We start from the raw sequence: 24264 nt of genomic DNA on the forward strand, positions 1-24264 counted from the left end.
GGGAATCAAACATGAGTTTCTTTAATTTGTTCAACTACTACAATTGTTTTAATATCTACACAATGGCTATTGTTATGAGCAATTGGTTTTTTGTTACGGTTTCATTAAGAATATAATTATTACCAATTAGGATATTTGTAAAAAAAAAAATTTTATGCCAAATGAAAAACACTCATCTTTTCACGAATCGTGTGACATAATTAATACTAATTAAGTCGATAAATTTATTAACAGTTCCTAGCTCTTTAACATAAAAATATAATTTACTTTAAATAACAATGATTCATTCACATCGTCTTAAATCGGCTGTTAATACTTTTAAAACATAAGTATCTAATCATTTTCAATAGGTACCTTTATTTGGCCAAGAAGTAAAGAAAATAAAAATAGGCTATAGGCTCAAATCTAAAAATAAAGGTAAGGTTCAATTTGGAATCAATCATTTATTTTTATGACTAAGAATCATGAAATGCATTTGTACAAACTCTTTCACAAACCAAACTAATTAGATCGTTTATCGGTAACAAATTGTAGAAGAATTACAAGAAACGTTGTAACAGATCTTGCACCCTGAAAATATTGATATGATTATTAGGAAGTCGTTTATAAAGAAAAAATACGTATTGAACACTCAAACAGATTTTAGAATTATTATATGTTACAAAAAAAACAATTGTCATAAAATCCATGATTATAATATAATATAATAATCCCTATTACACGGTATATTTGTTCCGCGTTATAGGAAAACGCGTTGTACGAAAATTCTCGTAAAACGCGCTCGTATGACCTCGTATAACGCGTTATATACAAATGATTCACGTTTAACTTTTCTTGTTAAAGAGGGTTTAAATCGAATATTAAGGAAAAACTATGTTATGTCGTCTGTATTAATTAAAATTTCACTATCTAATGATTCTTCGTTTTCTATTTTATGTTTTTTCTGCATTCTTACATATGGTGCAAGACAGTATTGAAGATTTATTTTAAATTCAGAATCCCCGAGTTAAATGAGGAAAATCACGTGGGGAATCCCCGTGTTATATGGGGGAAAACACGTGTTATACGAGGGACATGAAATCGCGTTATATGAAAACGCGTTATAAGAGTACCGTGTTATAGGGGGGATTACAAAACCATTTCTATAGCTAACCTGAGGAATAAGAATTATAATTAAATTTAAATGAAACCAATATTTTTTTGGATATACTACGCGTGCTTTATTTTTGTAAAAAAAAACTACATACTCCCGACGTTTCAGTTACTTTTCAGAAACCGTGATCACGGGTAGACGAGATGTGAATGTCTGTCAGTTGGTCCTGTTATATATCATCTACCGCCATTGATTTCTCAATTTTCTGGCGTACCGCTCTGGATACTGGCAGAATGCGCTTACGGTGTCTCTAGGTTTTGCGGTGTGGTCACGGACATGAGATATGGGAATTAAAATTTTATCAATATTTTTTTAAGAGGGACTTGTAGGTACCTACCTACAAATACTTACCTCTAGCAAAACTTCATGATTCAATTTGTACAGTCCATGAGCTGTAAACTTAGGCGTTTGATGTAATATTTGCAAAGATAAATTAACCGCCTGTAAAATTTAACATGATTTAAAAAGTTTTCTTAATATTTAATATAGCAAAATAATATATTCTTCATCATTGTTAAGCTTTCATTAACATACCTCACTTCTTATAGAAGAATCCAAATTGCTGTTTATAATTTGATGTATTATAACAGCCATGAGTAGAGCCTAAAACAAATAAATTATCGTATTGATATATCGTCCTTTTAAATTATCTATAACACCCTTCAGTCCTCACCTCTGTTACAGCACTTTCACTGTAATAAATGAATACATATATAACGGCAAGAGAAAAACATATTTGCCAGTACACATAGACTAAAAATCCAATGTACACCAATGGTTCTTTAAACAGAGACGCAGCCGTCGCCTCCATGAAGTAGAAGAAATGTAATATAATCAATATGAGATTTTTCAACATTGTTAATAGTATTACTAAACCAAATTTATCATTGCACGTCTGAGCAGCCATGAATAACATGCTATGAATGTTGCTACAAGCTTTTATTTTATCAGCAACAAATCTATTTTGTATTTTAGACCCATTATCTACGCTCCTTGGAAGTTTAACTCGAGATATCAATACTTCACTCACTTTAATCGAAGCGAGAATTCTATTAAGTATATTATATCTCTTCCTTAAAAGCACAAGGTATGAACAAAACTGTGCTACTATGATAAAAGTGACAGCATCAGTGAAAATAATCACAAAGACCTTCTGGCTCGGAAGTCTTAGATTTAAATTATAAAGAGAAAACCATATACTGAAAACTCTAGTGCCAATTATAAATGTCTGAACAATACATATAAAAATGACAGAATTATTGTTATTTTTATAATCTACACTTTCAGATAAGTCGCGGATCGCTTTGTCGATGTCTACAATCTGTTGCATGTCTTCGGAACTGCCGCTCAAATCGAACGGTACTTTCCACATAGCGTATAAAGAAAATATTAATTCGATAATCCTCTCGACTTCGTCGCCGTAACGTTTCAGTTTTGTGCTATAAAGAGACCTCAATACAGTCTGGTCTTCTGAATACATTTTATATACTGAATAAAAATATATGGAATACCAAGTGATGAAACTAAAAAAACCGAAGTATGTGAATGATGACAGAATAACATTTTGAGACGTGCTCTTAATAGTAATCACGGAAGCACCGGCTATTTTTCTAATGATTCGTATTAAGTGAGAGGATTGTACGATATTTTGACGTTGCTTTGGAGCCAACATCGCGTCAACCTTCCGATTGAATTGTCACAACATGTTTAAGGTCCGCGTGAAGTAGAGGAACAATCAAGAAATTAATTTTTAATAGGTGAATTTACCTTAATATTATAATTACAACTATTATAAACGACTTCACTATTAGTTCGATGAAACTTACAAAAAGCTAACAATTTTCTTATAAACGAATAAAGGAATAACTTTTTTTTGTATCATTTAGTAGATATTAAAAGATATTTTTTAATTCTTTGTAATTCTTGTAATCAATTTAAATGTTGTAGACATATTATGTTTGTACCTTTACTTTTATAGGAAAAAACATTAAAATTGTAGTTTTAATAGATTCCTTTCTAATAGTCATATCAAAATATTATATTTCTTTATATAGACTATAAGTTGACTATTAGTCTATTACACAGTTGTGCTCGGCATTTTCAGATATGAGACTTAAACCTTTGACCTTTCAGTTATTTCAGGTTATCCAGTTATCAAAATACCTAACTAGATAGAAAAAAAAACAAAACTTGTATTTCAATTCATAACTTAATTAAACCAAAAAACTTTATGGTCGAGTAATAGATGTTAATATAAATATTTATAGTAGGATTTTTTCCTACATGTGTACTTCAAGATTTGTTATATGTATTAGCAAGGTTTCGATTACTTTACGAAAGCCGTGATCAAGGGCAGACGAGATACATAAATGGTTATATGAACTACTAATAGTGTAATTCATATAACTATCTTTACTGGTATGTATCTATTTAAATGAAACTAATATTTTTCGGATATACTACGCGGATTTTACGCGGATATACTACGAGATGTGAGATCTCGTCTCTCGCCTCGTGATCACGGTTGCTGAAAAGTAACCGAAACGTCGGGATTATGTAGTTTTTTAAAATAATAAAACCCGCGTAGTAAGTATATCCGAAAAATATTAGTTTCATTTAAATGAATAAAACTCTCGTAAATCTTAGATCTCATTATGGTATGTATCTAGTTTGTTTTGTTAAATCTTTTTTTAATTTCATTTCTCTATTGTAAGAAAACCACAATCAAAACCATTACATCACATTATAGACATAAGTGCCATTAGTATGCGGAGCTAAGATTTTCAATATATTCATTTGTTTTCAAAATTTTATCAATAGATATTTCTTTATAAGTAAAAGATATTTGAATGATATATTTTATACAATGATATAATGTTTGTACTTTTTTTCGTGTAGGTTTAAATTGAAACTGGAAGTAATTTTATTAGTAGAAAAAATACATTACCTTTTATAATAGCTTAGTCACAAACAAGACTAGTACTGATATCTGGTTATCGCTCGGACTTCGCCCGCGAAGATTTCAGGTTTGAGTCTAGAGAGAAATTTATTGTCTATTAAACAAAAGACATCATGTCTTTTGTTTTAATATCAAGACAGAGAGACATCCATTGTCGATCACGTGAATCCAGGCAAAATATAACTTTATAATATCGGAATCCCGCGAGAATTACATGAAATGCCGTGATAAATTATAGACTATGTTTTGTTCTAATACCTAATTAACATAACTGTAAAGTTTTTTCAAAATCCAATGAGTAGTTTTTGTGTGAAAGAGACACAAACATCCACACATCCAAACATTTATACATCTTCATACACTTTCGTATTTATTACATTCGTAGAATACCCAAAAAAAAAAAACAACATCCGTATACATTTTTTTGTATTTTAAATATTCATATACGATCACGCAACGTAATTAATTCGGTTTGACGTAAGTAAAGTTATAAAAAAAAACGAACCGGCGAATTTCAAAAACATTTGTTTACAGTTTAAGTTTGTTTATAGCAGCACATATATTTTTGAATCAATAAAATAAAACACGTTTTCTTCTTCAAACTATGAAATGTGTACGGCAAATTACAAAACAATTATGATATTCTATTATTATGATTGATTGATAATTGACATTATAGCTAGATTATAGCGAGATAATTTGCAGTTTTCTCAGGTTAGAACTTATTTATTTATATGTGTATAGCTTATATGACATGTGTTTAAAACATAATAGTTAGTAGCTATCATAAAATAAACATGTATGGTACATATTTAATATCTAATTGTAAGTTATTTTACAAAAACTTGAACCTTCGCATAATTTATCAAATTTATCATAAAAAAATATTTGTTTCGCTTATTATTAAAGTTTCATTAATTACGATATACGCCTTAATTTTTTATTTTAAACTAACAGACTATAAAAAAGTTCTTGGTCCCGAACGTTACAACTTACTAACTCTTCGTTATGGAGAATGTGACGTCAGAGACGAAATCTCTCAGCATTCCATGGATTCACCGTGTGGGTGCCGGGTCCATCGCGTTGCAGCGAGAGGAGCTTCACCAGTACCTAGGACTTGCGACCCAGGTGTAGTTTTAAAGGACCCCTATCTAACGAGCGTTAAAGGCTCACCTCCACTTTGCAAGCTTCTCTCTCTACCTAACCAAATTTGAAACGAACCTGCTAGGGCTGCCTTCGACGCAAGTTCCAAGAATGAACTGATGTTAGTTATTGGCACGCCTGTCTTTTAGCAGGTTGTAGAGACATTTGCCTGTTATACCTACTTCTACCGCGTACAAATTTACAACGAACATAATCTTAGTGGGTTCGTTAGTGAGCTCGAATTTGTACTTGTTGACCTTGATGACATGGTCTTTGGGGTGTTGGTTTCTCCAGGAACCGTGACCTCTATTAGTACAACGCGCTTTAAAATTCGCGAATATAAAAATATGTCCGGTCTGGCGGCCGACACACAAATATCCTCTGGGATTTTATATTGCTTCTCATACGTATCCATCATTAAACTCCAATCGGAGCCGCTTCAATAATAGACTAAGGCCTGACATTTGATTTTGTAGCCCTAGTGCCTTCTCTCACAAAATCTATTGATCGTTGGTTTTTGACTAACCGATTCACGTATGATTTCTAAAACCCTATCGTGACGACGCGAGTACTGACCGCTATCTAGGAGTACCCTACATCCCACCAGCAAATGCTTAGCAATTCCAACTGCCTCCCCGCAAATGTGGCAAGTTTTTTCGGTACCTTTGCCCCATCTTACTAAATTACTCTGATCTGGGAAAGTCACATAGAGTTACTATTAAATGTCTTCATTGTTAACCACAAACGGTTTGCGCTTTATTCAACCAACTGAGAGACAGTTTTTTTTATGTAAACATGTATGAAATATCGAAAAGACATTTTAACATAGAAGAATTTCATCTTCTTGAGCCATTCTCAAGTTATGTCTGGACTAAGAAAATAAGGATTAATTTGTATACATTAACATTGAGTCAGTTTGGTATAAACTTTTATTGAAATTTGGACAGTAAAAAAACCAATGTGAACAGTGTTTTTCAACTTGGCTTTGAGTGAGAAGTGTTGAGGCATAAAGTTGACAAAACAATAACATGGGAAAAAGAAGCTCGGAATATATTTATATATAATAAAGAAAATGTAAAATATGGTACGTTATCTTTATGAGAAAATAATCATTTAATGTACATATTTATTAAATGTGTTCTTGTCAGATAATTCCAATTTCTAAATCAATACGTAACAGTGAAACATATTTATTAAGAAAATTATAAGGTGTTTATAAGGAAACCTGTATCAGCAGGAGTTATAACAGTGAAAATAATAATTAATATGTCATCTACAAAAAAAATGATTTATGAGATGTGACTTCATTATACCATTAATATACAATATAAATATCAGGTGTTGGCAACGAGTTGTACTATTGAATATTATGTCTTTTATTTTCAGTACAAAAAATAAACAAAGAATTTTATTTTCAAAAAAAAATTACTTCTGATATCCTGAAATATATGAAATCGAAATGATATATGAAATCGAAAATTAAATCCGAATTTTAAAATATTAAACGCTGTGTCATCATTCAATATTCTATTTCGGATATAAACGTTTATTTGAATTATCTTTTATTATTATTGGCGAAATCATTCACAGATCCGTTGCGAGGTCTCCATATAATAATTTAAAGCATAACAAACAAGGAAATATTATCAATTAATTTCTGATTGGCTGATGCGCACGAGAAACCAATTCGTTTCTAATTTATTACTGAACGTTAGGGATTTTAAGCAATTTTTTGGTTTTTATTACATCAAGCCGTTGAAAATGCTCACACAACTTATTGACAATCTCCGAAGGGAAAATATTGTTTATTTTAAATGGAAAAAAAAACATTTTTAATACAATTTATTTATACAACACTTGCAACCGAATTCCGAAAATCCAAGGCTCTGGTGGCAACACTGACATTTATAAAATTGATAGATACCTAAATTAAGACTTATAGATGAGATGTCAAATTTTAGATGATTGTCCAAGACTGTGTGTTTGATTAATATAAATTATTAAGCGTTTATTAATTCAGGCTGACTTAGTTTATGACCGGAGACATAGTATATGACTCGAGTTAATAATGTGATTGAAAACGAGCGTATAATCTCTATTCAACTTTTTATATTTATGTTTATAGTATTATGAAGGTGAATATACACAATAATACGATAAAGGAATTCTTTTTAATAATTCATAGTAATAACTAAGACCATTTTAAAGTAATGTCTTTGATATCAAATTTACATATAATTCGATATCGTGCATTCAAATAAGAGTATTGTTTTCGTAATTGGTTACTTTATAAAATATAGGCTCTATTTACTTTTTCAACTGCTTTAACTTCTGATGCTAATAATCTATATTTATTGCAATAAAACTCCGATCTTACATCAGAAATTTTACTAATGGCGAGTCGTGATCATTCGGTTGAACATTGGATTAAGAGACGTGATATTTGATAAAAAAAATTAGGTACAAAGTAGACACGCAGTAATAATGAAATAAAACAAGATGTGGTATTCGCATTTACCCAACGGATAATTTATTTCTCTGCAAGTCCATATTCACATCAACTCTCATGAACATCGTAGGCATTACTTATATTGTCCAGATTAAACAAAAAAAAAAAAAAACAAGAGGCATATTATTTACAAAGACTAAGTAGTGAAGTTATTGCATTATTTTATAAGTACTATACAAACTTTACAGGTGTATTATAAGCAATTTAGTATACAATAGATAATCTATTATAAATCTAGCTGCCAAAAATATAGATCGCAGTACAGTGTGCATATATCACTAACTAAAAACTTACACGGAAATAAATTGTGCCCTCACTTTAATCACAAATTCTACTTAACAAGAGAGCGTTGGTGGCTGGAGCTAACTCAAAGCTACATATCTCTTATATTTTATAGGCTATAAGAACATTATCTTAACAACTAAAACGATATGAAATTCGAATAATACCAGCATTCAATAGATCGGGAGTCCCGATATCACGTGAGATTAGACGACATCGACTTCTCGGACACACAGTCAGGCACATTCTAAATTAAATTAATTTAAAACGTACCTTACACGAGTTTTATAAAGTCTAAAATAAAATGTCGTCACCTCTCAAGTATTTATGGCACAGTGAGCGACGGTAACATTTTAATAGTATAGCTTAAAAAATGTTGCGGTTTTCAATAACGGGGTATAAGTAGGTTATGCTCATATCGGTATCAAAAAAAAATATAATCGAGGTCTATCACAGCTGCCGAATGATATACAAATATTATCAGTTATAAGTTCGGTTGCAATCAGTGTTATATGACATCGATAGATGCAGAAAAATTATAAATTATCCTTATATATATATATATAATTAAATATAATAATAGATATTTTAATTGTTTACTAATCATAGTGCAGGCTGCTCCAATAAACGAATAGGAATGTCCGAGAAACATTAATTATTGAAAAAAGCTATATATTAAAAATAAACATGTGCCCCGATAATTATTATTGTTTAAAAATACTAAAAAAATATACTATAGGAAATACATCCGAACATTTAATATTTATTTTAAGTGAGTGAGATTATCATTCGTTTGTTATTAAAGCGTAAAAATATTAAGAATGCTTCGTTTCCAATCACTCGAGATAAAATAGGTAAACAAAACACGTTCGTCTTTCGAATTACATACATATAAAACCATTTCAAAAATAAGGTTTTCTTATAAAAAAAAAAAATAAAAAAAAAGAGAGGTTCGATATATTTTGACATTTGAAAAAATAACCTAGTGATTTGAACATGCGGATTTTTAGATCTCTTTAGTATGACTGGAAAAACAAGTGACATTCACAAGGACGACGCTATAGAAAGCAAAAAATTTGTTCAAATTGGATTCATTCGTAAGTCATATCAAAGCTGCCAAATAAAGGGTGGGCTTCAAACAGAGCTGAACAAAAAAAAAGCTCACAATTATTTCTATTGATTATTATACTAAATAGCTTCAATACTATAACTTTTTATTCGCCACGAATGAATGGAAACGCTGCTCCCTTAAAATAAATTTAAAATTACTTACATAACCAAAAAAGATTATAAAAAATAATATAAAATGAGATGAATGCTTAAACTAGGGAGAGAAAAAAAAATCAGTCGAAATAAGTATACTATGTTACCAAGCTTACATATGATGGAATATGAGGGTTACTTGAATAGCTCAAGAGCGTATCAAGTATATATCTAGAGCACTTTAAAACTATTAACCTTAAACCATGTTGTATAGTTCCTCGTCTAAGGCATATTTGTGTAGTGCGATTTCTTTTTTTTTTTAATAATTTTTATTAATTTTAACTTAGAGGTCTCTATAAGCGATATAAGGCAGCTATTTAATTCACTAAATTCAACAACTGTTATGAATCCATCAATATATAATTTTCTATGATCAATACGAATTAAAATTCATAAACCGCGTTCAACAATACGTAACTATTAATATTTAAATTTCTAAAAAATAATAGCTTTTTTTTTTTATATCTCACGTATTCGTCCATAGGATTCTTCATTAATCTATATCATTATTATTTAAGCTGGTTAACTTGTTTATTAAACTATCTGGTTTATCATTAGGCTGGTTTGGAATTAACTTGACGTTTTCACATGTAACATAAATTTATATGAGACATTTAAATGATCAGTTTGTTAATATGAATACATTATGGATAAATTATTATAGGAAACGAAATTTATGAATTATAAGACCTTACCGTAAGAAACCTTCAAAACTCAAAAACTCATTTTGTGTCGAGAATTAAGAAAATTAATTTGTGTTTTTTTTTGGCAGTATAGCGCTTGACCTTGGTGTGACGAAATAAGTTGTGTGTTGAAATCAATGACGTTAGATTTTAAGTAATCTGGAAATTAACATAATATCTCGATTAATATAGCTGCGCTTTGAAAGACCGTATTACATAATGAACCTTCAAGCGTTACACATAAAGTTGAAATACATTAACTTGTAATTTCTATTACAGACCTTTTATGTGGCACAAAATAAAACAAACATAAAATGTAATATTGAATCATACATTAACGAGATGACATTTTTTTATCGTGGCCATTTGTTTTAAATTATTTACTCTAATTCATTTTTGCAAAATAAATTTTATTTTCGATGTAAATACACTGTTAATTTTTTTTTATTATTATTGTTCGAATTTCAAATGTACGTTTAGATCAGAACGTTTATCCAATGTCAACTATAATATCAAGATGCCATTTATCAATAACACCTTTAAACTTTTTGTCGTAATTTTTTAAAATCTAACATCATTAATTAATTTTTTTGTTTTCAGACAATATTTTTTTTTAACCTTATACCAGTTGACATAATACATTTATATAAATATAATGATAAAAATCAAATGACTACGTAAAATTATAAAAGCAATATATAAATGCACTGTTTAATTCGTTGGTATCTCACAATAGTTAAATTACTTGTGATGTATTGGAATTTGGTACTATTTGTTTGATGATACCAATTTGTTTGATTACTTTAAATTAGGAACATCCAATTTATATATCGATCGTATGATACGTCCTTCAGAATTTTAATAATGGTCTAATATACGGCTCGTTTTTTTAATATATAATTTAATTCAACGTAAAATTATTTTAAGGAAACCATTAGTGCCACTTCGTATAAAAATAACGGTAGCTCTTTAGCATTCAATCACTGTCACGGCATACGAACGACGACATTACAAAACGCTGTATTTGTGATGTTAAATATAAGGTCGAAATAATCGCACACACGCACATCACACACGCACAAACAAAACTAACTCATAGCTATTATCCCGCACACGAGTACAATAAAAATAATTATTATTAACAACAAATACGATGTCCAAATGAGAAACATTGCACGTGATCTTTTGTAAAGCTCAATCCTAAATATATTTAAAATCACATATCATTAAATATCTTTGGATACGACCAAATAAAATTACATAGCGTACAAAAATACAAAAAAAAAAACATATAATATACAAGACGAATAGAATCGGTATTTTATAAGAACCGTGTTGATATATGTTGGCTATAATATATTATTAAGGATTCGATGGTTCTCTATAAGGAGATAGTAAAGCTATAATATATCTCGACACGTTGTTATCATAGTGGTTAAGATTTGTAAATCACAGGAGATCTTGGACGTGGGATGTATCGAGGTTTGTGATGAGAGTTTTCAGAAAGGTCATTTCCTTCCTAGCGTTCTCCAGGATCACGCGGGGGTCTTGTGACGTACATCGGAGACAGTTTGGAGCGAACACCATAGCCAGATTCGCCGAGTCCATCTTCGTCTGACTTACCACTTCCGGTGCCGTAAATTGCTGCAGGAAACTTATTAAGTATGTAAGTACCTGGAACAAATTATTTTTTTAAGAAAGAATTTCGTTACATTATACAAAGAAAGCACGCTAAACATAACAGTCTAGTATTGGGAAATAGATAAGCAAAATCAAGTGGAAAATGATACAATAATGGCTGAACCGATAAATCGATGATGTGACTTTGTATATAAAAAAAAGATTCTCTAAAGCTAACAGTCTCCTCACTGGCCAAAGAGATTCCTACAAAAAACAATCGCACCTTTTTTTTTAACTCAACAATTATAATATCATGTTTTATAATACTAATCCAGGTCAGTAAAAAAAAACATCTAATAGCACGTCATTTGTTTTCAATATTTAATTTAATAGTATGTATTTATATTTTATTTATTTCTTTATTTTTTGCCATAGACCATCTCATATTTTTTCCTTATAATTGTTTTTAAAGATACCGGCTTTAGACCCAGTTTCACTTATCAATATTAAGTCTTTTTAAGATATTTGATGGACAGTTAGACGTATCGTACGTCCCACCACGCACATACACATACAGAGCTCGTACCTCACAATACTATACATTATTTGAAAGGTCTTGACATAACGTACAAAACGACGCTGTGCATCATTAGTTTGGATATTTCGTTGAACAGTTATAGTCTTGTAAACATGGAGTTGACTAACGCCGAAATTCGCGCCATTTTAAAGTTTTTCTTCGTTAAAGGCAAATCCGCTAAAGAAACGTTCCGTGAGATTAATTGTGTTTTAGGGGATGGTACTCTATCACCGCGGAGGAATTGTTTCGATGATTCAGAGCCGGTGAAAACGACACCGAGGATAGGCCAGCCGGCGGAAGACATGTGACGACGAATAAAAACATGGAAAACATCGAGTTAGACCGGCATGTGGCATCTCCTGACATCGCCCAGAAGATGGGAGTTAGTCACCAAACCATTTTAAACAATCTGCAGAGGGCTGGATACAAAAAAAAAAGCTTGATGAAACTGGATCTCAACGTTACAGTAAAATCGCGTCCAGTCACGATTCTTCTAAAATATTTATTATCTGTTACCTACACTATTGCTTAAAAAAAATCGATTCGTGCAGAATTAAAATATAATTTATATGTTTTGTTATATCTTTTAATCTTAAGACGAACATCGAATGTAAATAAACTTTGACGTAACTCTGATTTGATTTATCGGTAGGTAAAAAACTATAATTTGATAATATATGACGAACTTAGTGATTATGACAGAATTAGTTTTACTGAGAAATTAATTTTAACAGGTTCGTTAAACATACCACAGAATTAAAATTAAGTTTCATGTTAATTATATTTTTAATGTATAATAGATTATTTTTTTTTTTTTTGTCATCTATATTACTTTAGTTTTTGTACAGCCCCAAGATCTTTTTCTTGTTCATCCCTTAAGTTGACTGGTAAAAAATGCATGTAGCATTAAGCTAACCTTTTGATTGACATTTGTACGAGTGCAAAGAATATAAAAAATAAAATAAATAATTATTTTCTGTTATTTACGACACATTTAATTTGTTAATATTCGCACATTATATTATTAAGGTCCATATAAGTATCCATACATAATAACATAATTGTATGACAGACGAGAAACGCTTCGTGTGTAGTGTAACGATGGAGTCTTGTGATAAATGTGGCGGGGAGGCAAAAAAGTTCACCTGACTAAAACTAGCCTAGATCGAACGATTTTGCGTCAGAGCGTGCCGTGTGCAAAGCGGCCGGTCATTAGCAATAATTAACTTAACACCGCCTTTATTGTGATAGCGCCAGTGCATCTTTTGTCTCGGGCGCTAACGAGGCAAACGTGTTACGGACCCGTATTTTGTCTGCGCTTACTAATGGCCGGAACTCCCACTCAGAAAGGTCAAGTCCCTCACTTATTATTATTATATAACTGTTTTTATAAATGTTAATGTATTTTCCTTGATAAATTAATTACCGCATATATATGGAAAGTGGTATTCGGAGTTTCTACTACTTCAGTAAGAATACCGGATGGTACATATTTCTAACACTTGATATAATGAAGATTTAAAAAAATAGTATGAAAAATACAAAAAAAATGTATGTGCAAATAAAATATTATTAAAAATATAATATATACCGAAGAAGTACTTGAAATTCTTACATGTCATATAATTTTGGTTGTTCACAACATCTCCTTGAACGATTTGAGATGCTTTTAATGTTTTACATATAGCAAGCAAGGAATGTATCAAACATACTAATTAAGGAATTAAACAAGCAATATAATTTTAATATAAAATTTATCTCGTGTGCTCAAAGATGTCGCCTAATAAAGACAAGACAAGGTTAAAATTAAATATATTTTTATTATCATAATATCTTAAGAACTTTTATTCAATCATTTTTTAAATGATAATAACGGGAATAAAATTATAATAAAAATCAACATTTCTTATGCTATATCTTTTGTAAGAGATATGACAAATTTCTATCATTTAATAAAATTCTAATCTCGATTTAGAGAATATTGAACCGAAGATATTACGTAACAACTGTGGCGTGCAAACCATAGATGCAAATAAGCACTGCTTACTATCTACAAATACCATGTTGTTTGCGGGAAATATTTGCAAGTGTGTATGCAAAAACTATGAATGTGCTTTTAACGTATTTATTTAAGAGTACATTTTGGATTGTCGTTTGATTTTCGAATTTGTCGTTAGCGTTTGATGATAAAATTAAAATAGTTACAAAGGGAAATTGTGTGACCAGTTTAGATTTAACTTAAAAAAAAGTAATGTTACTCGTTTTACTCGGCTCAGAGGTAGTTGATATATTTATAAAATATATAGATGTTAGTTCTGATCGAACTGGTGTAACTTTATACGTGAATATTATCAAGGTTTTAGAGGAGGAAATTATGATGAAAATTGGTATTTTTTTTTTTCAAACAATCTGCTTACCCTAACCCAAATCTCTGTGCACGCCCTGCATAAGAGTTACCCAAAGCAATACATTATAAACGAAAGTTTTTAAAAATAGAAAATTTTCATGATATTTTAACTTCATACTCACAAGTAGTCACATTAATTCTTATAGTACTTACAAGTCTATTCAACGGCGGTAGTCTTTGTAGGGCTCGCTCGCAGGCCGGGAAATCCCCGCCCGAAGCGACGCACGCCGAGTACAGCGAGTCAGGTATCAAAGGTTCATACAACTCACGATACCATAGTTTCAGTAGACTGGCTGGCGCATGAGCATCTGGCGGGAAAACAAATATAAGATTAGGAATATACTGGCTTAAATTCTCCCATAGCAAACTATATTAATGAAATAATAAATTGTTATGTTAAAATAGAAGATCGATCGTTTAAGTAAAAAGATTTTTCATTTTTATTACAATCCATACATATATAAAATACAAGTGGTCATATTTATCAAAAAAAAAACTAATTTATATGTTAATAATAGGCAATAAATAAAATATATTATATGTATACCCGTAAGCATAGATGCATCTGGCAGTTCCCAATTATCTATTTTAGCTTTAAGGGCGTTGACCTCGTCCACGTCAGCTGACACTCTAAATATCCCCTCAGTCTCTCTACCGTTGAGCTGCAACACTTGTTGGGACAGCGCCACTTGAACCCAGGGTAGCTGTCGGTGAGGGAATCTCTCTTTTTGTAACACCATCACTTCCGCGAGCGTGTTACCGAACATCGACTGCCTGAATATTTGAATCTGGAACACAAAACGATTTTTATAATCGATTTTTATAATGTAATCATCAAATACACATTTGTTACTTACTCTCGCTTGATCAATATCTTCAGTACTCGGTTTTCTTGGTTGCCTTTTTCCTCCGAAGCCGATCCTCTCCAATCTCTTACATGCCACGCTCGCATAGTGTGACACCTGGACGTGAATAGGCCATTTACCAACCTGGAAACAAGAGGAAATGTTATTAGGTGTGTCGTAGCAATCTTACGATCACAAGATCACAAATAATTGGGTATTATAAAATCTTTAACATATCGCTCAGGTTCAGTGAAAATATACATTGAGAATAAGAAAAATAGCTTCATCAAGAGAATCCTTGACAAATTTTAATATTTACAAATGTAAACCGACCTGAAGTTTCAACATTAACCGTTTACGAACAAATTAATTAATAATACTGATAAATATTTAGAAGATTCGTTTATTACAACTATCGTTTAGTAGTAATAAAAATAATTAAAATGACCACAGTGAAAAATTTTATAGAAATTAAAACTCCTTGTTCTAACCTCAGGGAAACAATCCGCGAAGGCCGGATCGCGGTGTCTGTTGACGTAGTTGGTGAGTGCTGGCTGGAAGGCCGGCGAGGGCGGCACGAACGCGAGACACACAGCCAACAGCTCCCAGCCGCGGAGCAGCGAGTCGCGGAGAGGGTTCTCTGTAGTCTGACGACACAGCTGCACGTACAGCTCGTCACGCAATCTATACACACACAGCATTTTTTTAAGTACGTACATATATTTTTTTACTTTAAAGCAATATTGTAGCTCAACACTCGACACTTGAATAAATTTATTATGCAATGCAATATACTAATTCTGAGAGGACTCCTTATCATGGAACTGTTTGAGATCGTTTCTACTCTTCAGAATATCTCATAGATATAATGTAATCAAATAGATTTAAGAGTCCGCTCGAAGCAAAAGAAAGAAATACAATACTACACATATATGCGCAGCTTTGCTTACTATTGTGAAATTGTGATGGATTGAACTTACTTCTCATTGGTGAAGGTTGCGTGAAGTATATCCTGGGCAACAGAGTTGAGCGTCATACCAGGGCGGGCTTTGCGGTCTCCCATGTATATCTGTACGAGTCGGAACAGATCTATGGCGGCCTTTTTATGAGTCTTGTCCCATTCCGCTCCCACCATGGGGGCGCTAATCGATGATGACGTCCAAGAAAGCATGTCACGGACTGACGCCTGGAATTACAATATATATATTTTTCAAATTAATATCACTATTTTTAGTTGTAAAAGAAGTCATGCATTAAGAGTAACTGTTAAAAAGCAATATTAATTTTTGAATAAGTTGTGGGATACAAACCTTTCTCCTGAATATTCCTTTGTTGAAATTGAGATTGTCCTTTGCGAATATCTCTATATCCTGTTCGGGCGGCGGGTGTAGGTGGGTGTGTGGGTGCGAGTGTGGATGCGAGTGGGAGTGCGAATGTGGGTGCGACCTCACGGGACTATACAAGGCGTCCGCTCGGCTGCACTCGCCCGCACTCGTGTTCCCCGTACTAGAGGACACCGCAGGAGCACCCGAACCACCCAAGGACGACGTCTGTAATAAATAACAATTAACATTATCAAATCTGTGCGAAACATTAAATTAAGTATGATTAGGCTAACTTCATATATAATTATTACCACGTTTAAAAAAGGGTCTTTTTGATTGACCTCTCCACCCTTATCTTCCTAGTCCAAACTGCTTTCAATTGTTGCAAATTAATTCGAAATACTAACTTATTCTAGTAAGATATCCTTATCACATAGTCAGGTAATGAGAAATCTTCCCAGATTGTATTTCAGTTAATAAAAACCTACAGGAAGTGCAGCGACTCACTATGTTGATGAAATTTATTCTGCATTTTTTTTTACAATAGTTTTGTAACTTTAATACTAATTAATATAATTATAACATTTCGGACTGGTTTGTTCTAGTCCATCGGTATAATATAATATAATCGGCATAATATAATAGTATCAGTACCCAACGAAAAATAAAACACTCACCCTGTGTATACCAGGCGAGGGTTGTCGATCGAATCCAACGAACGTATTATAATAGGCGACCCCGTGGTTCATATATTCGGCGTCGGTCGGTCTGTGTGTTCCGTACGTGTGCGGGAGGTAGACCCCTGAGCCGTCATCGTCGTCAGGGGTCCGCGCGCCGCCGTCGGAGGACTCGTTGTCAGGCTCGTGTCCGGATAGAGACCGGGACTCCGAACCCGACCGCGACCTCGAGCTCCCGGACTCACCGTCAGAATCCGAACCCGCATAACGACCGCGACCTAACAAAAATGTTTTTTATCTGATTACATTTTTTAACACCATGTATACGATTAACGAAAGCAATCACGTATATAAAGTATACACTTGTCACATATAAAAGTCTATCTATAAAAGCTACGTTATATACAATATATATCACTGTACTATAAGAGGAAGTCCTCTATATAGACATCACAAAAATACTAACTGGATAGTTTAGCCTGCTGTATTATGTAGTCCTGTAGCGGGAGTAAGTGCTGCATGCCTCTAAGGTCCCAGTTACAGTACAGCGGCGACCCGTCCTCGTCCTCCTCGTCACCCTCCAAGGCCGCTTCCTCCTCCACACGCTTGTGACCTGAGATACGTTATAATTATGAAACCATCATTAACCACGAAGCAGAATCCCGGTAACATATAGAAAAAATGACCAAAATTCTAGCACGTGATAACGTGATGATGAGATCTTTCGCGAGTGTTAATTAAAATAAAACTAATATTTTATTTTTATTACGTGAGCCCGATTTAGACAATTAAACATATATATATATATATATATATATATATATATATATATGTGATGTTCATCTTACGTCGTGATTTCGTTCTATCCCTGGGCGTCGTTGTTTTCTCTAGACGTTGATTGTGTTTCTGTACATTAGGCTCTGTCAACGTCGGCTCCAAGCTGACGCATTTCATTTTATAATTCACTGCAGGCGAAAAACACTCTTATAAATTAAAAAATAACATCCTTTTAATGAATATTATTATAACTACATTTAAATTAAGTGAATAATATTATTAACCAGCAGCTATATTGTCCTGTTCGTTGGCGGAAGACAGCCTCATGAAGTTATGTTGCTCGTTGGACCTTTGTTTGCTACTGCCAGAGGACACTGACGTCTTGCTGGAGGTATAACGCTCGGGTTCGGCTTGTTGACGCCTGGGAAACATATTTTTAATATATATATGAAAAATTATTAACCCTTAATATATGTTCATATTAGATGCCTGCTTGTGACGAAAGTGTGAATTAATTTTACTAAGGCATAAGAGTATTTTAATTAATTTTGACAATTTGATTATTTAAATAATATAATAGAAATATGTATAGAATGATTATTCGGTGTAATTACTAAACCACACATTTAGCTAGAGCAGGTGAAGTCGTCTGAATAAGCTAGTATATATAAGAAATACCTAGTAAATTCTCGCGGAGGATGCCAGCTGGAGGCGTTGTGACGTAGGTCCAGGCTGGTTTGTCTGAAGGGTTTGTCCACACTGTATACAGCCTGCTTCTCAGGATACCGCTCCATTCGCTCAAGCTCGGCTAGACGCTCTTTGTCTAGATGCCTAGAAATATTATGTATTTTTTCTTAATATTAGAATGCATAAAGCATAAAACTAAATTTAGCTAGTCCTTTTATTCTTATTATTAACTAACTCATATTTTGAATGCTAAAATATGTGAAAATTTAAATTTAGAAGAAAAAATATGTGAAGGGATTTTTTTGAAACAGTACATTAATATTAAAGCTACATATATCAGAATAAAAAATACTACATGTTATTCGTTCTAGAACAAAGCGTCGCATTATATGGAAGAAGTGTCTAATATGATATATCAAACATGCATACCTGTCGGAGTAGCGGTCCTTAGTGTGTCGTGACAGGTGAGGTCTCTCCAGCGAGTGCATGGCGCGAGTGTTCTCAGCCAACGAAATAGACGACACTAGTGACGGACGAGCCGCGCTCGCCTGGATATGACACACACATACACATGTTAAGATAATACTTACACACAAAGGAAATTAATCAAACATGAAGGATGAAATTGAAGATGAAAATCGAACCCGGACAAACTATAGGAAAGGCCTTTGTAGGTTATGGAAGATTATGGATGACAAACATATCATTGGTATTCCAATAGGGTTGGCAAAAAATAGGGTTGATAAGGCGCAAGTCCCAACCCTGGTATGGTAAAACAGCTCTGATAGCTAACATCACACTGGCCGTACGCTTATTTTCCACCGAAGATGTATTTAAAAAAACATTCGATATAAGCCTGTGATATATGTTAATATAACGTACACTAAATATAATTTAATAACTATCCGTCAACCAAACTGCTTTTCATTGTCCTATGAATCCATCAAGGATGTTCAGACTGAAAGGTCTGGGTGTGAACTCAAGACACGACTAAGATCTCGTCCACTGTATGGAGCTCATTTATTCCTCAAAAATGCAACACCTACCAATTCCAAAACTATATAGGCCGTAATATGTTAATAGTCTAGATCGAAGTTAATGTATATTGAATAAAATATGCAAAATGAAACGACTTCCATTTGGGTTATTTTTATATACCAGTTTATCAAGACCTTTATCATACAAGTGACATCCTACAAAAGGTCCTATCATATTATCTGGTCATGAAAAAAAATTCAGATACATTCGTTTAACAGGTGTGCTCGCTTATAACAGGTGTATAGTAGGTTCAACTGACACACCTGCTTATTCAAAACACAGAAAAATATTTTTTTTATGTCTCGTTGTTCTTAACAAAGCCAATAATAAAATATAATGTAGGTGTTGTAATGTAAATGTGTACTTGCCTGTAAGAAAGGTGTAGGTTGGGGCTTCTGTAATGGACTACTAGGACTTTGAGGGGACGCAGAATCATTTGAAGAACCGCCCGCTGACTGTTGTTTTAACTAAACATTAGACGTTTACTTACTTTAATAAATCCTACTAATAATTTAATATAGATGTATGTATGTATAAATCGTTGTTACTTTTTCAGAACTACGCTGAATGGGTTTTTGTAAAACTTTAAATTTAGTTGACGTAGCTGAAGTTATACAGTTGATTGTTTAAAGTAGCAATCACTAATAATATGTAAAATCCTTTTAAAATATTCGGATCTAAAGTAACCGAAGAGTACATGATATTTATTACTGTTTCAATCCAGTAATGTGTGTATGTTTTAACGCACATACCTTACGCCTCGTTAGCGGCGTGCTCTCGACAGATTTAAAGTACTTCTCGTGCATCGAGTCGTCTGAAGCATCTTTCCGTGGTGAAATAAAACTTCCACTACGATTGAGAGCTGTAAAAAATATAAAACTTAGTTACTATATTAATATATTGGAAAAACCTATTTGATCACTGAACTTTAAATTGGTGAAGTAAATTTTTTTTATCATTAAATAAGGTAATTATTTACCTTAGCAATATTTTATGTATAAGACATCGGAATTAAAATCAGGGAGAAATTGTGTTTAAACAATAGATTATAATAACTTATCCACAGGGACGTGTAGTGTAGGTCACGTGGCTTTATACTAGATAAGATTATGACCTGATCTCACGAGAACTAAAATGAATGAAGTGATAAATTATAGCCTATATTTTATTTTGAATCTGAGAAACATTACTATAATTTATAAATCAGAATCCGTTAAGTAGTTTTTGTGTAAAAGGACGACAAACATTCATATATCCTCACAAACTTTCTCATCTATGATGTTCATAGGATAGTGGGTCATAGAATATAGTATATGTACCGGTGTGAGGGGACCACTTGTCTGGTTCGTGAGGCTGGGCCGAACTGCGCTTGCGCAGCTGAGGAGTACAAGCCGCGCCACACGCACTTAACTCTTGCTGAAATGTCATAACATATATTTTTTATTATTATTATTGCAAAAATTTATACATTATTTATATAAAAATTATTACTATATACATTCACCAACAAAACACATTTACTAATAAAGAAACTAAGGCAACTTAGGTAATGAACTACATTTTACAGTGTTCACTACAAAACTCAAAATAGGTGTGTTTTAAAAAATAAAATAATTTAGCAATGTTTAATATTAAAATATTACATTATTTTTAATATAAACTATTAGGGAAGATATATATTCAGTGACATGTCTATCAATAAAAATTCAAGCTAATGATAGATGTGCAACAGTAGAACATAGGCCTTACATTACAAATATACATCACATTGCACATAAAAAATCGAGAATGTATATAGTGCCTTAGACCATCACGATATCATACATCAGTATTGAGACCCACCTGTTTTCTCCTCTGCTGGGCACTACTAAGGCTACTGTCAGAGGAACGACCAGAATCTGTGTGGCGACAGAGCGCAGCACTGTCTTCGCTCAGACGACAGCGACGTTCACCACTGCTACTGTAATATTAATCCAATTATTTTAATTTACATATAAAATTTCATAACCACTATCATCTTTTAAAAGAGGCCCGTAAGAGGTCTTATTTCAAAAAATATATCTTCATTGAAACAGCTCCAAATGTAAATAAAATAAACTAAGGTGGTCTTCCGGCCCAATGAACTGGAATAGTAAATTAACATCCTACATGAATATTAAATTCCTAACAAGTTGAACAAAGTGGTCAAGGCAAAAAGGATTAGCTATTGTAATGAGTTACATATTATCAATGCCTATTCTCATGGGGTATATGCAGGGTATGTGTAATTAGTTATTAAATACATTGCACAGCAATAGAAAGTAATAATTCATTCAATTGGTATTATATGAAAGTATTAGAATTAGGTCAGCTTAGCAATTAATGTTTGGCCATCTTTATTTTATATGTAGTTGTTATCTCACCGTTGATGATAATTAGATCTTCTTGTTCTAACGGGACTGGTCTGTGTGATGGTAACACTCTTCGTGTTATTTGGTGACAGTTTATTAGCACTTGCTGCTGTGCTGTTGCCATTGCTACTGATTGGATCTAGTGTCGATGGAACCTAAAAAAAAAAATGTATAATGACCCAAATTGTCTATGACTCAAGTATCTTATTGAACATGACAGTTAATATTTCAAAAGAGGAAGGAAATTGATAAGTTATCAAACTTGTTGAAACTGAATGGAATTTTGAAGAACATACAGATTATTAAGAAAATATTACAGGTGCAAAATGCAGATGCAAGTTAATGCAGCATACATAAGCAATTAAAATTATTTTATAAACAAAATTTAAAAGAAACTAATTAATGCATTTTAAAGGGTAATGGAAATCAGTGCTTACAAAACCTATAGGTCACAGGTTATCACATGTACTACATATTTATTGCATCATAACCGAGTCCAACACTATCTTTGTTATATTGTAAAATGTTATTCACTTTTATTCACAAGACTGATACATTAAAATACAACAAGTTTCTTATATTTTTTATATGCTTTGATTGTTGTTCATGTCTATTATAACTGCCTGTTGAATAAAATTTACAATATTTATAAATACTTTCTCTATTACAGTGCAATGGCACAAAGGAAATGGGCAATGATCTTTGCATTATGCATATTAGCATTAGAGTGCAAAAAAATATAATAGTAATCACAATATAGTAGGGGAAAGTTTATATGCTTCCGATTTACAAGATTGGAATAAATGACTTTAAGGGCAATTCTCAAGTGATTAACATATTGATTTTGATTGAAAAGTTGACATACAATATTCACCTGCGGCACTGCTTGATTTGTTTGTGTCGATGTCTCTCTTCTCTTTTGAGGATCAGTATTCTGTTTCAATGTTTGTAATTTTGCTAGTGGTATAATATCACAATCTGTTGGTCTATGCCAAACAGTGGTCTGGAACAGTTTTTTTTTATATAAATTCTATATACATTATTATATATGTAATTCTATATACATTATTATATTTTTTAAATTTACCTGAGTAGATGCATTATAATAGTAAAACCTATGAGTATTGATGTCAAATAATTCCCACCATTGAGAAGAGTCTGTGCGTTTCACTTTCACACCCTGAAATTGATTTTATATATAAGCTGTTACTAATGCAAATTTTAACAGATAGTTGCATGTCTATATGAAATGAAAAATATATATTTCGATACATAAAATATTGTGATATTAAAAATTTTCATTGTGATATATTTTTAAATAAATTTTAATTTCATAAAAAATAAAAATATACATAATACCAGTACTATTTTATTAAGTTATGAATAAAAATGTCGGAAATAAATAGAAATTATTGTAAAATTCCATAACTAAACGTATTTCTTATAAAATTAAATAAGGTTTTTAACATACAATAAAACGCAAAGCTAGGTATTCAATGTAAAATAATACCTCAGGAGGATCCCATACACATTCACCAGTTGTTAGGTTAGCATACATATGCTCCTTTGTCTTCGGTTCTATGATCTCCACCCATTCCACTCTGGAATAAAACATCGCCTTGGATAAATCCAAATCACAGCAGTATTACCGCACAGCAACAAACTAATTCAGGGCGTGACATTAGTGATTTCCGCGTACTTTATTGATTTTGCAACTTTCGACAAATTTTCGGTAACGATTTGACATCGACATAAGCAATAAGCGGTCACTACATATTACCTTTCTGATGACATTTTAAAAATAATATAATTCTTCTTTATATGTTACTCAAACATTTTAAACAACTAATTCTAAAAGAAATAACTCTAGTGAGAGTAATGAGAAACCATCCATGTTGAGTGTTTACTTCACACCACAGATATAAAACC

At 32.2% G+C, this 24264-nt stretch overlaps 2 protein-coding genes and 1 long non-coding RNA gene across 3 annotated transcripts; 1 reads left to right on the plus strand and 2 right to left on the minus strand.

The window, feature by feature from the left end:
* Positions 1-423: 423 nt before the first annotated feature.
* Positions 424-24254, minus strand: LOC116765756 (uncharacterized). Its single transcript, XM_061521907.1, has 25 exons — positions 24116-24254; positions 23846-23936; positions 23423-23515; positions 23210-23338; positions 22348-22490; positions 21788-21905; positions 21265-21361; positions 20698-20807; positions 20314-20412; positions 19337-19455; positions 18899-19051; positions 18505-18641; positions 18292-18408; positions 17910-18056; positions 17444-17721; positions 16752-16991; positions 16422-16627; positions 15933-16125; positions 15454-15585; positions 15144-15384; positions 14750-14904; positions 11616-11666; positions 1688-1756; positions 1505-1594; positions 424-570 (listed from the first exon to the last, which is right to left on the minus strand). The coding sequence occupies exons 1-25, from the start codon at positions 24127-24129 to the stop codon at positions 502-504; spliced, it is 3291 nt and encodes a 1096-aa protein (XP_061377891.1). The 5' UTR covers positions 24130-24254; the 3' UTR covers positions 424-501.
* On the minus strand, positions 1771-3097 carry LOC116765755 (uncharacterized). Its single transcript, XM_032655347.2, has one exon. It carries the CDS (start codon positions 2823-2825, stop codon positions 1800-1802), a length of 1026 nt encoding a protein of 341 aa, XP_032511238.2. The 5' UTR covers positions 2826-3097; the 3' UTR covers positions 1771-1799.
* On the plus strand, positions 13256-17058 carry LOC133319024 (uncharacterized). Its single transcript, XR_009752724.1, has 3 exons — positions 13256-13539; positions 15938-16150; positions 16437-17058. It is a non-coding gene; the product is annotated as an uncharacterized LOC133319024 (long non-coding RNA).
* Positions 24255-24264: the final 10 nt, after the last annotated feature.

This window comes from Danaus plexippus, chromosome 11 (genome assembly GCF_018135715.1).
Source record: "Danaus plexippus chromosome 11, MEX_DaPlex, whole genome shotgun sequence".
NCBI lineage: Eukaryota > Metazoa > Arthropoda > Insecta > Lepidoptera > Nymphalidae > Danaus > Danaus plexippus.

Coding starts and splice junctions, on each gene's coding strand:
- LOC116765755 (XM_032655347.2), bottom strand. CDS start 2,825: ATGTTGGCTCCAAAGCAACGTCAAAATATCGTACAATCCTCTCACTTA.
- LOC116765756 (XM_061521907.1), bottom strand. Junction 20,808..21,264: donor CAAGTGGTCCCCTCACACCG/GTACATATACTA, acceptor TATTTTTTACAG/CTCTCAATCGTAGTGGAAGT. Junction 1,595..1,687: donor ATTCTTCTATAAGAAGTGAG/GTATGTTAATGA, acceptor TAAATTTTACAG/GCGGTTAATTTATCTTTGCA.